Source organism: Macadamia integrifolia, chromosome 1, assembly GCF_013358625.1.
Source record: "Macadamia integrifolia cultivar HAES 741 chromosome 1, SCU_Mint_v3, whole genome shotgun sequence".
Taxonomy (NCBI): domain Eukaryota; kingdom Viridiplantae; phylum Streptophyta; class Magnoliopsida; order Proteales; family Proteaceae; genus Macadamia; species Macadamia integrifolia.
In genome coordinates this window covers 31942446-31961194 of record NC_056557.1, presented here as the reverse complement: position 1 = coordinate 31961194, position 18749 = coordinate 31942446, and the positions used below count along the sequence as shown (strand labels likewise).

Below are 18749 nucleotides of genomic sequence, written 5' to 3'. Positions count from 1 at the left end.
AGGTCGGGGGGGGAGGGGGGGCAGTATCTAGATGAATTGGTGAAGGACAATGGTGAAGTCTTGTAGGTCTATGACTCTGCGAAAATGTATTATATCCTTGCACAGAAAATGCAGTAACTGAAAAGCTAGGGTTTATGATCCAGAAATCCCATGGTAAGAGAGTGAAGCCTGAGTTTTCAGTCTAGGATATTAGAGAGTTGGAAAGTGGGTTTTGGAATTTTTTTTTTTTGGGGGTAGGCCACCAGAAATTAGGTTTTAGCCTACGAATTACCAATTATGAGTTGGACTTCAGCCATGGATGCTTAACAGGGATCATCATACATCGTGAATAACCAAATTCCAATTGAAATGAAATCTTTAAGATCGGAGAAAGAAGAGATGAGAGTGCCCTATGTATAATGTGGTTGGAAATCCATAATAGAGTTCGATCACAACGACCGAATTGATTATCTTCATGCATAAGGGTAATAGATTTCCTAGTGGAAAAGATTTAAAAATCATCACAAACCTTCTCTTTTTCTTTTCTTTTGGTGGACGTAGGATGATATGCATATTGCCAATGCGCTAGCATTTTCCTTTGTTTTTCCTGTCATGATTTATGCAATGAGCCAATGATCATAATTTCATTGTTGTCTTGACAACATATCGGATGCTGTGAAGCTTTACTGGAACAAAGTTATGTGTCATTACGTTTGACAGTGGGTCTGCGCTAAATGAATTTACAAAACTCTGTTCTGATAGGGGCCCATCATTATCTGGACCACGTGGATGGGTTCTGATGTGGTTTTAGCTTGAGCCTCATATGACAACATTAACCAAAATGATATTTGCATATTCCCATTAGGATTAACGGCTCGCACTATTTTGTGTTGCCAGGGGCAGACCTAATATATGACTCTGGGAGAACTGAGGAAGACAAACGCAGTTAGAGGGATCTTGAACTAAGAAAGAGACCCTAGAAGCTAAAAAAGGGTATCCTGAGCAATTGCAATAATTGGGTTCATTGATATTTCCTGATATAGTAGTATAGTAGATGCTATCACACATACAGTCACTCATTTCGATGGACTTGTTTGATCTTAAAGGAGATCTTCTATAGCTTAGGCCTTGTATCAAGTATTACTTTGAATAGAGCTGATTGGAGGGTATGGATCTATGTTGCTAACCCCATTTAGTTGGGAGAAGGCTCAGTTGAGTTGGGCACTCTGGTCTAAATTAATAGGCGGCATTGCACTAGGGCCGTAGCTTCTTGACGTTGTTCTGAATTAAAGATAAAAACCAGTACCAAAACAGGACTGATAACAAAGTGTAATTTTCCAGAATTAAGAGAACACACATAATCAAATCAACACAATAGATCAGCGTACAAATCTGGTGGAGTGTCTCCTTGGTTGGCTAGAGTCAATGGTGAAAAACTCAGCGAGATCCAATAGTCAGATCTGCTGCTGTGGACAACTCTTAGTGTGAACTGGGACAGGCCAAAACCATTCAAACTGTGAATCAAGTAACTGACAGAATATAGATTTAATATGATCAATGGGAAATCAATCTGTGATGTTAAACTTAGACATAACAGACCAGTATATATATATATATATATATCAAATATAGGATAATGCCTTCAAAGTTCAAATAACAATAATCGAATCCTACTTGGAGCAGGCTACGGAATCTATGCAGCAGATTCTGATATCGAGATCAGAATATTGATTAGAACGTTGCCAATAAGTGTTTTCTGAAGCCAGAATCAAAATCAGATGGTATGAATTCCAGCAATCTGAATGAGTATAGAAAAGCCAATATCGAAGGAACAGAATTGAAATCCAAAGCAGAAAATAGATGAATATATTTGATACCTTAGTGAAAGCTCGGAGAGTTGGGCGTAATGCCAAAGTAAGTGTGGGTGCTTGTCTAATTGTCAAAGAGAAAAAGGGGGTCAAAGTGTAAACTACCCTTGATAATCTGAAGAAAGATTTCTTTATCTCCTGTTTTCTGTTTCTCATATTCAAATTATAATTTTCCAAATTTTAACTCATGAATGACCTCATCATATTCTCTTTGAGTATTGGCATCATTGCATCTTTTTTCTTGGGCAGGTGCAGGTTCATGAACTTCGCAAGGAACATGAAATGCCTAGAATGCAATGAGTTACGGCCCAAGAGACAGCTGACTGGTGGAGAATGGGAGTGCCCTCAGTAAGCTATTTTTAACTTATTTCCCTTGTCTTAAATTGCTGAATTATATTTTTTTCTTGATTCTTAACAGTATATAGACACTTTTCTCAGATGTGATTTCTTCAATTATGGGAGAAATTCAGTATGCTTAAGGTGCGATTGCAAGCGACCTGGAGAGGCCACATATGGTGCCATGACACCAAGGTCTGTTTTAGGTTACAGCAATGGAAGTAACTTAAAGAAGGTTGATATTGATAGATGGCTTGGTGAAAATGATGAAAAGGCAGAGAGGTGGTTTAGTAAAATCTCTCAACTGGACAAGGATTCTGACTTGAGCAGTGCTGCAGCTGATGAAGATTTTCCGGAAATCATGCCTTTGCGGAAAGGAGTCAATAGATTTGTTGTCAGCACAAGAAAGACACCCCTAGAACAAAGGTTGGCTAATGCGCAATACCGAAGAAATTTGGGCAATGATGGCACAACTGTCGAGAATGATCTTCGGGCAGGGGATGGAGGTGAGGTAAATCAGAGCAAGACTCAGGAGGCATCAGTTAGTCAGAGTTTGGACAGGATTCTTGGCCGCTCTTCAGCTCATTCACAGACTGGTAGTAATAAAGGAGCTATTGGAGAAATAACCGGAACCGAGAGGTCCTCATTCTCAAGTTTGGCTTCTCCACAGTATGGACATTCTGAACGAAACAACTCCGGCTATGTTCCTTTTGTGCCATTACCTGCAGATATGTTTGCTAAACCTCAGAAATCAGAGACAGGAGGTGAACAAGTGGTAGGAAACTATGATTCACTTGCTGGCAGTACAAGCGACCCAACAGGATCTTCTTCTGGGAGTGCTGAATCTGGTAAATCAAGTGATGGTTTGCGTCTCTCAGAAAAGCCCCTAAACCAGACTGAGGGCAAAGAAGATAAAGATCAGGCTGAAAAATCAGAGAGGTGGTTTAAAAAAGTTGCAGAGCTACATGATGTTACAGATCTCTCAAGTGCAATATCAGATGAGGACTTCCCAGAAATCATGCCAATGCGCAAAGGGGAGAACCGATTTGTAATTAACAAGAAGAAGGACCGATCATTGACCTCACCCTTGTACAAGAGACGCATGGCCGTGGAACAATCAAGCAATACCAACTTTGTACCTTTTGTTCCCTTTCCACCAGACTATTTTGCTAAGAAGGATAAACAGCCAGAAAAAGAACCTTCAACAGAGAAAGCTGTGAACGAGACTTCTTTTGCTGGAACAGCTGAAAGCATTCCAAATGTGCTGGAGAAGTCATCTGCGGGTATTGTTTCTGATTGGAGGGCTTCCAGTATTTCGGTTCAACGGTCGGAGAATCAGCATACCAGTTGCGAGAGCGGGAACACTACCAAAGCTGAAAATAGCTATGGTGAAAACAATAGCAGTGCTGTTTATAGGGTTCCACCCATGGCAAGTTCTGCCCAAGGACCTGAGTATCTACAGAATAGTAGTGGAGAGGGTTGGAATAGTGGATCTTCTCGGAGGGGCAGTGCAGAAAGTGCAGGTTATGGCGCATCAACTATGGGAAGATTTACCCCCAGAACTGATAATCTACAGACTAATAGTGGGGAGAGTTGGAACAGTGGATCATCTTGGAAAGGGGGTATGGGGTCACCAACCATGGGATATTCTACTCCAGTATCTGATAATTTGCAGACTAATAGCAGGGGAAGTTGGAGTAGTGGATCCTCCTGGAAGGGGAGTACAGGAGATGCCATAGGGAATTCGTCCCAGCAGCCTCAGAACCTTGAGAATCGGAGGGAGAGTTGGAATAGGGGATTTTCAGGCGAGAGCTTGGAGGGATCAGCAGTGAAGGAACCAGATCCCTTGGATATGTCTCAGGAGGCCAAGGAACAGAGATGGTTTCGGCGGGTTGCTCAGATAAAAGACATTTCAGAGTTGAGCAATATCCCTGATGAAGACTTCCCTGAGATAATGCCGATGCGGAAAGGGGTAAACAGGTTTGTTGTCAGTAAGCGCAAGACACCTTTGGAAAGGAGGCTGACATCCCCCCAATACAGAAGGAACCTTCCTATTGTGAGCTCTGATCCAGTGAAGGGGGAGAATGATTAAAGCTAAATTTATCAGAGGTTTGTTGTATGGGTAAAATCTGTTTGTGGAGAGGATACTTAAATAAGAACAATGCTGAAAGGTGAAATTTACCATTAGAAATTTTGGTTATTTGGGCGCATTTGGATGTCAAATCGGTTGGTTTTGTTGATAGAATGTTATATTAAAAAAATAAAAGAAAGCCTTGATTGAACATGGTGTTTAAATCAAAGACGGTTGTAAATCTATTGGGTTTATTCCAAGCGCTAGGTCCAGAGGTGTTAGTGGACGACTCTGGTGTTTGATAACCTCAATTTTTTGTGTTACCCTTCTGTTGCTGTTTTTTGTTTTTCGTTTTTTTAACCTTTTGGGATGGAGATTTATTTCTCTATGTTTATCTGTTCAACAGGCTGATACTCTTTTCACCAGGAAAAAGAACTTAATTATATTTCTTTATGTTTATTTGTTCAGCTGTGTGGATCTTGTCCTGTCCTTGGTCATGTTGGGTATGATGCAGGAGTATTTTCAAATGGGCCAATAACCCCGTCCAATAAACCCACAAGCCCAAGCCAAATGATAGAAGTTGGAAATAAAAGTTGCAGTTCAAGATTTTGGGATAATTTCATGGCGATACCTGTATCAACTTTGAAGGAATTAGAAGTCGTGTGTATATGGATAGAAAGGTTTGGAAGTTTTTTTTCAAAAAAAAAAAAAAAAAAAAAAAAAAAAAAGGTGACTCATTTGCTATTTTCTAGATGAAGTTATGGTCGTTTTGGTAAAGTATGTCTGGGTTGGCTTTAGACACTTAGAATTTCAGAATTCATCTTTGTACTTTAACTTCCATTCAAATTCGGTTTTAGAACTTCTTGGGCACTTCAACCAATATATTTCTAGACTCTTCAAGATGTGAAAAATGCCTCTCAAGATTCCTAAGATCCTTTGCTATTGGATAGTTGTTTGTCTTCCCCATGTGTTTTTTTTTTCCCATTAGGCTTAGTTTCATTCTTGGAAATTACTAATGTTTGGAATGTTGTTCCATGCTCATCTATATAAAGCCTATATCAGTGAATGAAATGCATACTTGGAGTTTATTTATAATTTGAGCCTTTGGTCTTTGAGAAGAAATAGTTCTTCTTGAATTCTCTTATCCCTTAGGTGGATTTCCTTTGGGTGGCAAGCTCTTTTTCTTTCTTTTGAAGTGGTCACTTGTATTACCTCCTAATCCTCTACAATTTTCCGGCGCCAGTCAAGCATGAGCTACAAAAGTGATTAGCCAATTGACCAGCTAAAGAGAGTTGGTCCAACATTCTATTTTTTTGATTCCCATAGGCTGCTTGATTCCTCTTGCTTGTTTCTTGAGCAGTTCTTGCATGTCCATAGTTCATAGAATCCAAATAGAATCTATTATTACTGATGCAAATGGATATCTATCCTTATTTTGTATTAGGGTCGTGGCTGTCATCGGAAATTAAAATAGCCTGGTTATGGGTGGGTAGGGAGAGGTAAAAGCTTAAGGGTTTTGATAGCCTATGAATAGGCTAGTATAAGGATTGGCTGGCAGTTGTTTGAATAGGTTTAAGGTTGTTCTCCCATTTTGAAATTTGGGAGAGCGGATGGAAGGGATTAGGTTTAAGCCTTTTTGAAGATGATGTTATTCCTCATAATACAAATGTCATCGGTGGTAATGGAGAAGGTGATGAGGATTTGAGTAAGATCAGAAGCTGACAAGGATGGGTTCTGGATGAAAGTAAGGATCAAATCAGCAATATTCCCCCACCCTCCTAGGAATTCATTCCTCAAAATCAAGGGAACCAGCAACCCAAATATGCTTATTAAAATTACAGGATAGGGAAAAATGCCATTCAGATTCTCTTTCCATTTCGTGAAAGGGACATAAGTTATTGGGGATTATGAAATTTTACCAACTCGGGATCCATGGGTCCGATCAAATGCTGAAGGAGTTACTAGATCTGATTTTTCAGCTGATAGATTTGTGGATTAGTGGAAATGTAGGGTCGATTGAAGCTATTCCAAAACCTGGAACTAGTCTACCAAGAAAGATTAGTTTCTAAAATGAACTTATTTGTTGTCACACCCTATCTACACTTACCTGAAGGCCGGTGAATTAGACACGTTTTCATATTCAACAATCCAACAGGGGGTGCAATACTATAAGGTCACAAATTGTGAAATGGGCTAAAATCCACAAGTATTTAATAAACATTAAGATAACTACAACTGGTGAACTTCTACTGATACTTAATATATTTACACAAAAATGTTCAAACCTGCCAGTTCATACTTACAAGTAACTACCCATCAGGGTTACATCAAATATATACCCAAAAGAATACTTTGGCTAAGCCTTTCTTCCCTTTGCTTGCAATAAAACCAATAGTAATGTATTTCTTTATTTGTGAAGGGAGAAGAGAATGGTTTGATTCCTGCACTTTTGTTTCACAAAGGAAAAACAAGTCTAGCTTGTAACTATTAATATGAGTATTAAGAGCTGTAACAATGGACCTAACTCCTCTTACATTCCAATTGAGAATCAACATAAGGGGAACTTAATCTTTGCAATGAAGAGCTTGATCACTACACTTTATATGGAAAGGGAATGAAGATGCTCAAATTCAATTTCTAGGCATATACCCATGACTTCAAATTAATGGAGAAAAAAATAAGTTTGTTGGCAAGCTCAATGAGTTTGTTGGAGATTGACTGAAAAAGTACATTGTATTTTTTTTAAATCGTAGTTTTTCTTCCTTTTGAGATTCCCACCAGAAGTCAATCCCAAAAGATTTTCCTGAGACGGAGGAGGTATCAATGGTTCTTGCTCAGAGGCTTGTTCCTAGTTCGTATGATTAGGCATAGAAGAAAGCGAGGATTTTTGTTCCATCGCCTAACAATTATTTTTACCTTTGGAGATTGCAATAGATTTTTGTAGTCATCTTGTTGTGTGCAAGAAGATGGATTTTTGAAGATATTTTTTGGGAGCCTTAAGGACGGTATGTTGGCGTAATGTGGTCTTCATACCACGTCACCCTGCATTATTGCTACATTGTGGTTAAGGCAGTTGCCTATCTGATTAGGAAACTACATGAATGTGGTAGTTATAACGGATAGGAACTCTGATAAGGGTATCTAGTCTTAGGGATATGCTAATATTCATCACCATCAATGAGTGAATGAAGGAGAGACCTAACAAGACTAGTAATTATACTCTTGTCTAAGTGTTGGTAGAGTTCATGAAATCACTCACAGGAGAAGAAGTGATCGTCGAAATACAACTTGAAGTTGATCAAAGATGGCAACGCAATCTTCAATGTTCTTAGGGCAATCAGGAGGTGGAGTGCATTTATCCATTAATTTCCAGAACATGATTGTATGCTCTAACATGTGGTATCAGAGTAAGGTTACATTGCCGCTTTGGTCACTTGAAGTTTTTTGACCTTTTGGTGTTTTGCCCTTGTGGAAGAAGAAAACATACAATTTATCTCTTCTTAATTTTAATGGTGTTATGATTTCATGTTTGCTACATTATGTTATCACCGTTAATTAAGAACATATCAACAAAGAATTTTTTTTGGCTTTTTCGTTTTTGGATCACAGTTCAAGGTGGAGAATTTTGGATCACAGTTCAAGGTGGAGAATTTTCTTTTTGGATTTAATCCAATGACCCTATTAATGGTGGTTTTAAATTCTGAAAACCAGAACAATATGAGGGGTTTCTGGCTTTGTTCATAGAACGAGATGGGACATGATTGATTTTTTGTTTTTCAAGTTGATCGATCGTTTGTCGGTTGAAAGGTTGGTTGGTGCAATCCATTTTGACCAACAAAAGTGGCTGAAACGTTGGACAAAAACCTCACAGGTTTTTAGTATCAATGCTTGATTAAGGAAGAAGATGGGACAATCCTATCATTTTTCAAATTGTTGAAGGTTTTAATGTTATTTTAATTTTAAACTAATTAAATTGAAAGAAAAAAAATGTTTCATAAAGCAAAATAGTGTAACCGCGATGTGTTGGTTTCAAATTCATATTTTGCTTTATGAAACCAACACGTCACATTCTCTTTTATGTTTTTTTATGTAAACAATTTGGAGGTCAGAATTCTGTTATGTTTACTTCATCAAACATAAGTGAGAGGATAGTATTTTGTCTTATCATGGGTGATAAATGTGTTATATATATTTTTTTCTTTCATATTTTATGATATATACATGCGTTTTATGTGATTTTTTTGACTAAATTGGTGTTTTTTAATGTGCTCGAGAGCGTTGTACAGTCCATAACATCTGATTTTGTCATGGGACGCTACTTGTAGTATAATTTTGGCACCTTTATGTACCTAGTGACAGTTCAAATATCAAACTTCTTTAGTTATGCTTCTGCTTTTATTATATGCATGTTATTTGTATGTATTGGATCCATGTGTCACATAAGTTTTGGTGACAGTCTCCGTATTTTTGGGGGTTCTTAATGCAATTTATTTACAAAGTTGCCATTTAATGGACTTAGTGAATGCCACACTATTTGAAAGAAAAGTCCATAAGGATCAAAATTAAGGGCAATCTTGTATATAAACTATGGGGCATCGTTTTTATTGTAACTAATGCATTAAAATTGACATCAATCCCCACAGGGAAGGTGATAATATTCATGTATAAGTTGGGATAAGATGGAGTGATAAATATCTAATTGAGGGGGATTCTTATGGCCCACAGGTATGGGGTCCCTCTTGTGTTAGATATGATACATTATAGTCTTATTAACTAAAGTACAAACCTTACCAATTGCAGTCTTTGCCTATAGGTAGATTGTGATGAGTTTGGTTTGTTGTTGAACAATCAACATAGGTTGATGTCAGCAATAAGGATACAAACTATAGTAAGTTGCAGCTTTAACCTATAGGCTAGTTGTAATAAGCTATAGTTAGTTTATTGAAATTAGCATGGGTTGATTTCAATATTAAATTTAAGCATGTCACTGATTTGGTTAATAATTTTTTACAGTTATCCTTGACAACCAATTCAGGCTCCCCTTTCTGACTGGAGACAACTATGCTGATTGGAAAGAGTTAGCTAATCTTTCTCTAGGGTGCATTGACTTGGACATGATTAATAAAGAAGAGACACCTCATTTCATTGATGAAAGTGATGCAAAGGAAAGGAGGAACCATAAAAAAGGGTATTGATGCAACCGCCTAACCGTGAAGCTCCTTAGAGCTAATATCAGTAAAGGCATTAAGGGTTCAATCCCAGAATTTCAAACTGTCTTGGAACTTCTAGCGGAGATCGATGAGCATTTTATAGAAACTGATAAACCTAAGGCAAACACTTTGATAGAGAGGTTTAGCCCCCTCAAGTATGATGATAAAAGAAGTGTACGATAGCACATTATGAATATGAGGGATATTGCAGCACAACTCAGGGCTCGAGATGTAGGAATCTCTGACATATACTTGGTGCCCCACATTCTCAACTCTTTGCCTGAGGAGTATGGACCTTTCAAGGTCTCATACAACACACAACAACAGTAGTGGACTATCAATGAACTTATGACAATGTGTGTTCAGGAGGAGCAGAGACTGAGAAATGAATCCAAGGAGAGTGCACATCTCACAACTTTTGACAAAGGACAGTCAAGTAAGTCAAGCAAGTCTTGGCTGAAAAAGAAAGGTAATAAGACAATAAAGAAATCCGGCGTTAAAGAAACCAAGTGCTTTTTTTGTAAGAAGGGACACATTAAGAAGGACTATTTCAAATTCAAGAGTTGGCTTGAGAAGAAATGTATGTCCTATGTTTGCTTTCAATCTAATTTAGTTAATTCTTATTCCAACAATTGGTGGATTGATTTTGGTTCAACAATCCATGTTACCAACACTTTGTAGGGATTTCTGGAGTCAAGGCCGCCATAGGAAACTGAGAAGAGCATCTATTCAGGAAATAGGGCGTAGTCTCAAGTTGAGGCGGTTGGAGTATATAGACTGATCTTACAAACAGGATGTGTGCTGGATTTGGATAGATGTTTTCATATTCCGTCTTTTTCAAGGAACCTTATTTTTGTTTCTATGTTGACACCTTATGGATATGTGTTTACTTTTAGTGGTACACTTTTGAAGCTGTACAAAAACAATATGTTGTTCATTCAGGAAGTTTAGTGGATGGTTTGTATTTATTACATTTAGATCTAGTTTTTGAAAGTAATTTACTTACTTCATCTAATAATGTTGGCACTAAGCGCATAATTGTGAATGAACATTTAGCTAAGTTATGGCACCAGAGATTATGCCACATTTCTGTAAATAGACTTAAAAGATTAGTGAAGGATGGGGTCCTTGAGACACTAGACTTCACTAATTTTGGTACATGTGTGGACTGTATTAAAGGAAAATATACAAATAAGTGCAAGAAAGGAGCCAAACGTAGTACTGATATACTAGAAATCATACACACTGACATATGTGGACCTTTTACCACATCCTGTTTGAATGGTCAAAGGTATTTCATCACATTTATTGATGATAATACAAGGTACATGTATCTTTACCTTGTAGATCATAAAGATGAGACACTTGATATCTTTAAGATCTATAAAGCAGAAGTAGAGAAACATACTGAGAAAGTCATAAAAATTATTAGATCAGATAGGGGTGAGTATTATGGAAGGCACATTGAATCTGGGCAAAAACCATGTCCATTTGCTCGTTACTTTGCAGAGCAAAGTATAGTTCCTCAATACACTATGCCAGGATCTGCGGATCCGAAAGGTGTCAATGAAAGGAGGAACATGACCCTTATGGATATGGTTAGAAGTATGATCAGTAACTCTAATGTTCCCTTAAGCTTGTGGAGTGAAGTTTAAAAACCATAGTGTAAATATTGAATAGTGTGCCATCTAAGGCAGTACCAAAGACTCCTTTTGAGCTTTGGAAAGGATGGAGACCTGCTTTAAAACATACACGTGTCTGGGACTGTCTAGCCGAAGTTAGGGTATGCAATCCACAAGAAAGGAAGTTAGACTTTAGAACAATCAATGATTTTTTCATTAGCTATCCTGATCGGTCTTAAGGGTTACAAGTTTTTTTGTCCCTCTCACTCTCTTACCATTGTAGAATCTAAGGATGCCAAATTTCTAGAGGATGACAGTAATAGTGGGAGTTCAGTATCACGGAATATTGAGTTTGAAGAACAATCAGCTAAAGTTCCATCTCCTACACAAGAAAGGGGAGAATACATTCCTCCAATAATTGTCCATAGAGGATCTTCCTCTAATAATCCAATACACTATGACAATGCAGTTGTTACTGAACCTGTTGTTCAACCTCCTAATGTTCAAACTGAGGAAATTGAAATTGAACAAACAGAATTAAGAAGATCCTCAAGAATTAAAAGACCGGCAATATCTTCTGATTGCCATCTTAACCTCCATATAAATGAGGATGATGATGTGATTGTAGTAGATCCAACATCATTCTCACATGCCATGAATAATAGAGATTCCAATTTGTGGTTGAATGCCATGAAAGATGAAATGGACTCTATGTCCAAGAATCAAGTTTGGGATCTTGTTGAATTACCAAAGGGTGCTACCCCTGTGGGGTGCAAGTGGAATTTTAAAACAAAAAGAGACTCTGCTGGTGATATTAAAAGATATAAAACCCGACTTGTGGCGAAAGGGTTTAATTGAAAGGAAGATATTGATTATAAAGATACATTTTCACCGGTTTCTAGGAAAGATTCCTTTAGAATTGTTGTAGCCCTTGTAGCTCATTATGATCTAGAATTACATCAATGGATGTCAAAACAACATTCCTTAATGGTGACCTAATGGATAAGGTATATATGGAGCAACCAGAAGGGTTCTTAAAAGACATTGAAGATCATTTAGTTTGAAAACTTAAGAGATCATATATGGATTGAAGTAGGCTTCTCGACAGTGGTACTTAAAGTTTGACACCACGATAATTTCTTATGGTTTTGTGGAGAATTGTGCTGATCAATGTATCTACTTATGGATTAAGGGAAGTTGTTTCATCATTTTGGTGCTATACGTGGATGACATACTCTTAGCTAGTAATGATCTAGGATTGTTACACGAAACAAAACAGTTCCTAGCATCTAATTTCGATATGAAGGACATGGGTGAAGCCTTCTATGTCTTATGCATAGAAATTCACCAGGATAGGTCTAACAAGACATTAGGATTATCCCAAAGAGGTTATATAGAAAAGATATTAGAACGCTTCAATATGAATGACTGTATGCCTAGTGTAGCACCTGTTCTTAATGGTGATAAGCTTAGTATAGACATCGTATTTTGTCACCCCCCAACAATGATGACAATATGAAGAATTATACACTGGATGTTATATACTTGGAGAAATTTTGAACTTAGGATAAAAAATAACCATTTTACCCCTACGCACTTTTAATGGAAAATATCTTCAAAATTGGATATCAACATTGTGGATTAGTGTTGTTTGTTCCCTCAAGTTGGACACTATACTTTGGTGCGAGAACAATGCAAATCGGCCATCAATTCCCCTTTTTTTCTATATAATTCAGTTCTCTACTTTATGTGTATTTTTGTCAGGGTTTCCAAACAAGACCACATTTGTGCCTCATATCATTGGATAGTGCTCAATATGAGCTTTCCAATGACATATTACGCGTCGAATTCTGACTAATGGTTTTAAAGATATGACTTTCGAAAGTTAACCAAAAATTAAGGTTTAGATTTTTATTTCAAATAACCATTTTTTTGACAAATATTTTTTTTTAGTCTCACATTGGAAACCAAAGAGAGGTCTCCCCATTCCTTTAGCTATAAATATAGCCCTTCACCCCTTTCAAAAGAGGAGGAGAAAATTTGGGAAAAGGAATATGGTCCCATGAAGGTTTTTGCTAATTCTCTCTCTCTAAATAAAGAATCCCTTCAAATATAAAATTTTGAATGTGTAATCCTTCATTGAGCCGGGAGATCTAACCCTGTTTGGTTCGATTTGGAGCTTGGAGCACAAGGGTTATCTCCCATTGTTTCTTGATTAAAGCTGGATTCAAGGCATTTTTCTTCTTCCAATGGCAATTTAGAACTAGTTTAACTAATGGATTCGGTTCGTTTAAGTTAATTAGTTCAATTAGTTTCAATTTGGTTTAATGTGTTTTATTAGATATGAATTTGTTTATTCCAATTCAATTAGGGTTATTTAGGTTTAATTAGTTCTTTTAGATTAAATAAGTTTTAATTTGGTTTATTAAATGTGAATTGGTTTATTCCGGTCCAATTGGGTTCAACATAATTTGATTTGGGTCATTAGGTCTAATCTTTTGGTTTTGCTAATTCGGTTTGTTTTCTATTACTGTAATATTTTGGTTTAATTAATTAGTTTTATTTGTGGCTTAATATACTCACTTAATTAGTGGGTTTGATTTGATTTATTTTTGGTTTTTTGTTCTTTAGACATGAACCCTTAGATTAGGATCTCAATCCCTAATCTCTTATCCCATCTCTCTTCCTTTCTTTCTTCCTTTTCCCTGTAGCAGAAAATCAGCCGCCCCCTCCATTCTTCCTCCTTGGCCAACCCTTTCTTCTTCTCCCTTCTCTTCTTCTCCTTCTCTTCTTTCCTTGCCACCATTGGAACCTTTAAACAACAGCCACCAAACCTCCTTCTTCTTCTTCTTCTTCTTCAAAAACAAAAAAAAAAAAAAAAAAAAAAAAAAATCTCACCTTCATTTTCTCCTAGTCCGAACCTGAAACCCTCTCTTTTCCATTTCCAAACCTGCAATTCAACCATCATCTTCTCTTCTTGTCTTCACCAAATCTGGAACTAGCTCTCTCCCTAATTGGGTCAGGATTCTGGAAACACTTGTTTCATCTTATTGAAAGACCTTGAATATTGATTATTCTTCAACATAGCTCCTTCTCTTGAAGAGTTGTAGGTGGCTTTCATGTTTTCTATAATGGCTACAACTGCAGGCTATCCCTTGTTATGGATTTTGAGTAGATAGAATATTTAGTTTTGATTTCCAGTTTCAATTTTAGAGTTTGAATAAGACACTTTCTTTGACATAGTCCACCCCTTTTCAAACATTCTTTGTTCTAAATTTTTTCTCAAGCATTCCTCTTTAAAATCCTCCTAATTTTAGGCATTAAAATCAAATGATTTTTTTTTTCTTTCTTAATAACATATGGGACGTAGTTTAGGACGTAGGTTTAGTGTGGGCATCGCTGACCCTCTTCAACAGGTCCGTAGCATTAGGTGCGTTTCTTGGGTTTTCGGGTTGATAAAATGAACCCGTATCGGTCCATTTCTTTTTATCTCAAATAGTGGGTTTCTTTAGAATTAATTGTGTATTTAATTTAGATTCGGATATCTTGCCATACTGATAATTATTAGATTTAGATAGGTTATTCCATGTCATGTTTGCCATGCTTCGTGTTTATTAACATCTTTTTGATACTTGATGATTCGGGTTTTTTCTTGTTTAAATCAATTCATTTTTCTCATGCATGTAGGTCAATTAGTATTCATATTTTATCCATGTCTCACTCATATCACCACATGGGATATTTACAACCATTGTATATTTGACATGATAGATAGGTTTCATTTACTTAAATTGAGATAGTTAATTAAATAATTATTTTAATATTTAATTAAATAAAGTCTTAAATCATTAGATTAATTAGGGTTCATAATGCATTGAATTGACTCTTAAAATTCGGTTTTAATTGTTTAAATTATTAGATTATTTAGGTTTTCCAAAACTTCCATCTGAAATAGTTAGATTTGGGTAGCTTTCACCATTCAATTCAATTTTTTGTCTTTCTTTAAAAACCTATTTACCCATTAGATTAATAGATTAATTAGGATTGCAGTAATTCATTTCACAAATTATTAGAGATTATGATTAATCATTTTAATTAATTCAATTTGGGATTTCATAAATTCATTAATCATCCATTTAGGTTAGGCTTAATTAATTGAGTTAGTTTAATTTAGCGTTTCATAAGTTGCTCAACTAATCCTAGGTCTAGGCATATTTAATTAGTTTAATCTAAGACACATAACACATTAATTAAATCATTTAGGGTTTTTAATATTTAATTGGCATAATCATTTCATTATTTGCATCATAACCGAGCTAGCATAACATAGACATATGGTTTAGGGTTTCACACATGTCATTACTTAGATACATAGTTTAGGGTCTCCAGTGACATAGATTTAGGACTAGTTAGTAGGGTACAAACAAACTTTGGTAAAACAAAAAGAAACCATCCTTAGGACCGGGTAGACTGGGTGCCTAACACCTTCCCAGTCTGTCACTTGACACTTGTCCAGAATCTTGGTGTAAACAGCCTTATCCATTAGAGTCATTAGTCTCTCTCTCTTGATTGGAGGAGACATTTATGAGTCCTAGACCCTTTCTAGGTGGCGACTCCTTTTTATCCATATCGTTTATCCCCCCTTGGTATTTGATGACCAGGGGATACTATCTCATTAGGGTTGAATCCTAACGTGTGTCCACGTGAGGCGCCATATTGCGATCCGCGAAGGTCCTTGGCCCTTACACTTAGCTTAGAACAATATCCAAGAACTGTCTTAGAAAAATAGGAAATGCATAGTGTCCCATATACTTTTGTTATGGGTAGTCTAATATATGCACAAGTGTGCACAAGGTCAAACATTGCCTTCGCAGTGGGAGTCTTAGGAAGATTTCAACAGAATCTTGGTATGTCACATAGGAAAGCAATAAAGAAGGTGCTAAGATATCTATAAGGCGCTAAAGATCACATGTTGACATATCGACGTGTTGATGATCTGGAGCTGGTAGGCTATCCAGACTTCGACTACGCTAGATGTGGAGATTCAAGAAAATCCACTCTAGGATACATTTATTTGCTAGCTGGAGGAGCAGTATCCTAAAAAAGTGTGAAGCAATCAAAGACTGCCTCTTCAACAATGGAAGCAAAAGTAGTGCCATGCTATGAAGTGGTCTTTCAAGGGTCGTGGTTAAGGTTTTTCATCACACACCTCTAGGTGGTTCCATCTATAGAGAAACCGATTCGAATATTCTGTGATAATACTGCAGCAGTAAGGTTCTCTAACAACATGTACACTTTCAGTTGATGCAGACATTTGGATGTTAAGTACTTCGTTGTAAAAGAGGATGTTCAGGATCGTCGTGTTTCGATAGAAAGTATTGGTACTGAAGAGATGATAGCTGATCCTTTTACTAAAGGTCTTCCACCTAATGTATTTGTGGGACATGTTAAAAGTATGAAACTTATGTAAATCTTTGTACTTGATATCCTATCATATATGTTGCAACCTTAAGTTTGATGAATTCTGAAATATATATATATATATATGTATAGAGTTCATCTATTTGTAATCGAGCAGGTTACAAACAAAATTTATAATTAGACATTAGATACCCTAGTACATATTTTAGTTCAATTTTAATAGAGGATAATTGACATAATTTCATAATATTAATTGACCACTATTAATTGATTTCCTTTTCCCAAATTCATCCATTTAGTTCAAGGGTATATTAGGAAATCTGACCCCAAGATCCCATCCCAATCTTCTTTATTCACTTTCCTAATTTAACTCTTTCACCAAAAAAACAATGATATGCTTAACTCATCGTAACAGTAAAGCCAGAGATTGAACTTTCTTTGAAGGAGATCGAGTGTTTCATGAAGGAGATCGAGAAAAGCAGTAGTTACACAAAAGAATCGTTGGGTTTGATTTCATATTACGAGAGTTCAACCTATTACTAAGATCATGCATCATCCACGTGATTTGTCTTTCCAAATTCCCAATATCCAAATCCAATTCAAAAAAAATATATTTAAGTCTGATATCAAGGAAATGATATGTATGGTAGGAGGATTGATTGTAACCTTTTACCTATTTTAGATTAGTGATATGGGTGAATTTAGATCTCTCACATAACAATTATGGATTAGTGATATATGTAGATTGCAATAAAAAAAGGATTGATTGGTACCCCTTTCCTTATTAAATAGGATACCCAAAATACTTACTTCATTCAATCTACACATATTCTACTGTAAACCCAATACCACTTTTCACATATGAATATAACCATCCCAATGATCTCCACAATGCTAATTATGGGGATGAGCTGGATCGTATAATATTGTGCTTTAACCAGGCTTAATCCAGCCCAACTCAAACCGCCTCTGATTTTAACCCTGATTTATATAATTTAATTTAGGGCTATCATCCTATCCTTTTATTCAGAATAATGAAATCTAGGTCATGATTTCTTATGCTTAGAAATCAATATCTATGACCATTAATTCCAATCCAAATCAAGCGATTAGGCAATCTGATAACTAATTCTTGGTGAAAAAACCAATCTGTTTAGGAGAGGCAAAACTAATATTTGATTCACATGTAATTTGTTATAGATTAGGAATGTGTTTGAAATTTAAAAATAAATTGAAGTTAAATTATAAATAAATCATACGGTATAAAAAACAAATAATTAAGAAACATGTCTTAATGTGTAAATTACAAGAAGTTTTTCTCCACCTGTGAAAAGTAAGTAACCGACACTCCCTTTATTGTTTTTATGACGATAGGTTTACCTTAATACCCATAAAATACAAACTTTTAATAATTTTTCATTCAATTCACCAAAAGTGAAATGACAGTTTAATCCTTAAAGTGGCAAGAATAATGATTATCTATTGATGGACATAAAAGAGAGGTTACAATTTATGTTGTAACCGCCAAAGTGATAAACAGATTAACCCATATGTATATATATATATATATATATGTTTTGTCATTTATTTGTTTTGTGCACACTTTGAGTTTTAAAATGAGAAATGCCCATCAAGGGCAAATAAATGTACCCTTGAATTGACCATTGGGTTGATTCATAATTGATCATAGGGTCAATTCTCTAAAGTTTTTATTTTTAATAACCACATTAGGATTCATTATGGGAATGATGGCTCATTGTAATACATGGAAGGGAGTGATGTGGCCCTCATACTATGTCACCCTATATTATTGCTACATTGTGATTAAGGTAGTTACCTATCCGATTAGGAAACTACCTGGTGGTGGTAGTTATAATAGATAGGAACTCTGATAAGGGTATTTAGTCTTGGGGATATGGTAACACTCATCACCATCAACGAGTGAATGAAGGAGAGACATAATAAGAGTAGTAATTAGACCCTTGTCCAAGTGCTGGTAGAATTCGTGAAATCACTTACAGGAGAAGAAGTGATCGTCGGAATGCAACTTGAAATTGATCAAAGATGGCAACGTAATCTTCAATGATCTTAGGGCAAGTGCATTTACCCATTAATTTTTAGAACATGATTGCATGCTCTAACAAGGTAGAGTTATTGATAGTAATCGGTCTAGGTTAAAAATGATGAGTATAGGGATATTAGGTAGGGTTATAACTTTGGTCAAGGGGTCAAAAAAGTTAGA

General features: G+C 36.2%; 1 protein-coding gene across 1 annotated transcript in view; it reads left to right on the top strand.

Moving 5' to 3' along the window:
• The window catches only part of LOC122084196 (zinc finger protein VAR3, chloroplastic-like), a 5546-nt gene extending 831 nt beyond the window's left edge, over positions 1 to 4715 (top strand). Inside the window, exons 2-3 of the mRNA XM_042652280.1 lie at positions 2097 to 2195; positions 2286 to 4715. Coding sequence (XP_042508214.1) covers positions 2097 to 2195; positions 2286 to 4275 — 2089 coding nt within the window. The 3' untranslated portion in view covers positions 4276 to 4715. The remainder of the gene's footprint in view (positions 1 to 2096; positions 2196 to 2285) is intronic.
• The last annotated feature ends 14034 nt before the right edge of the window (positions 4716 to 18749 follow it).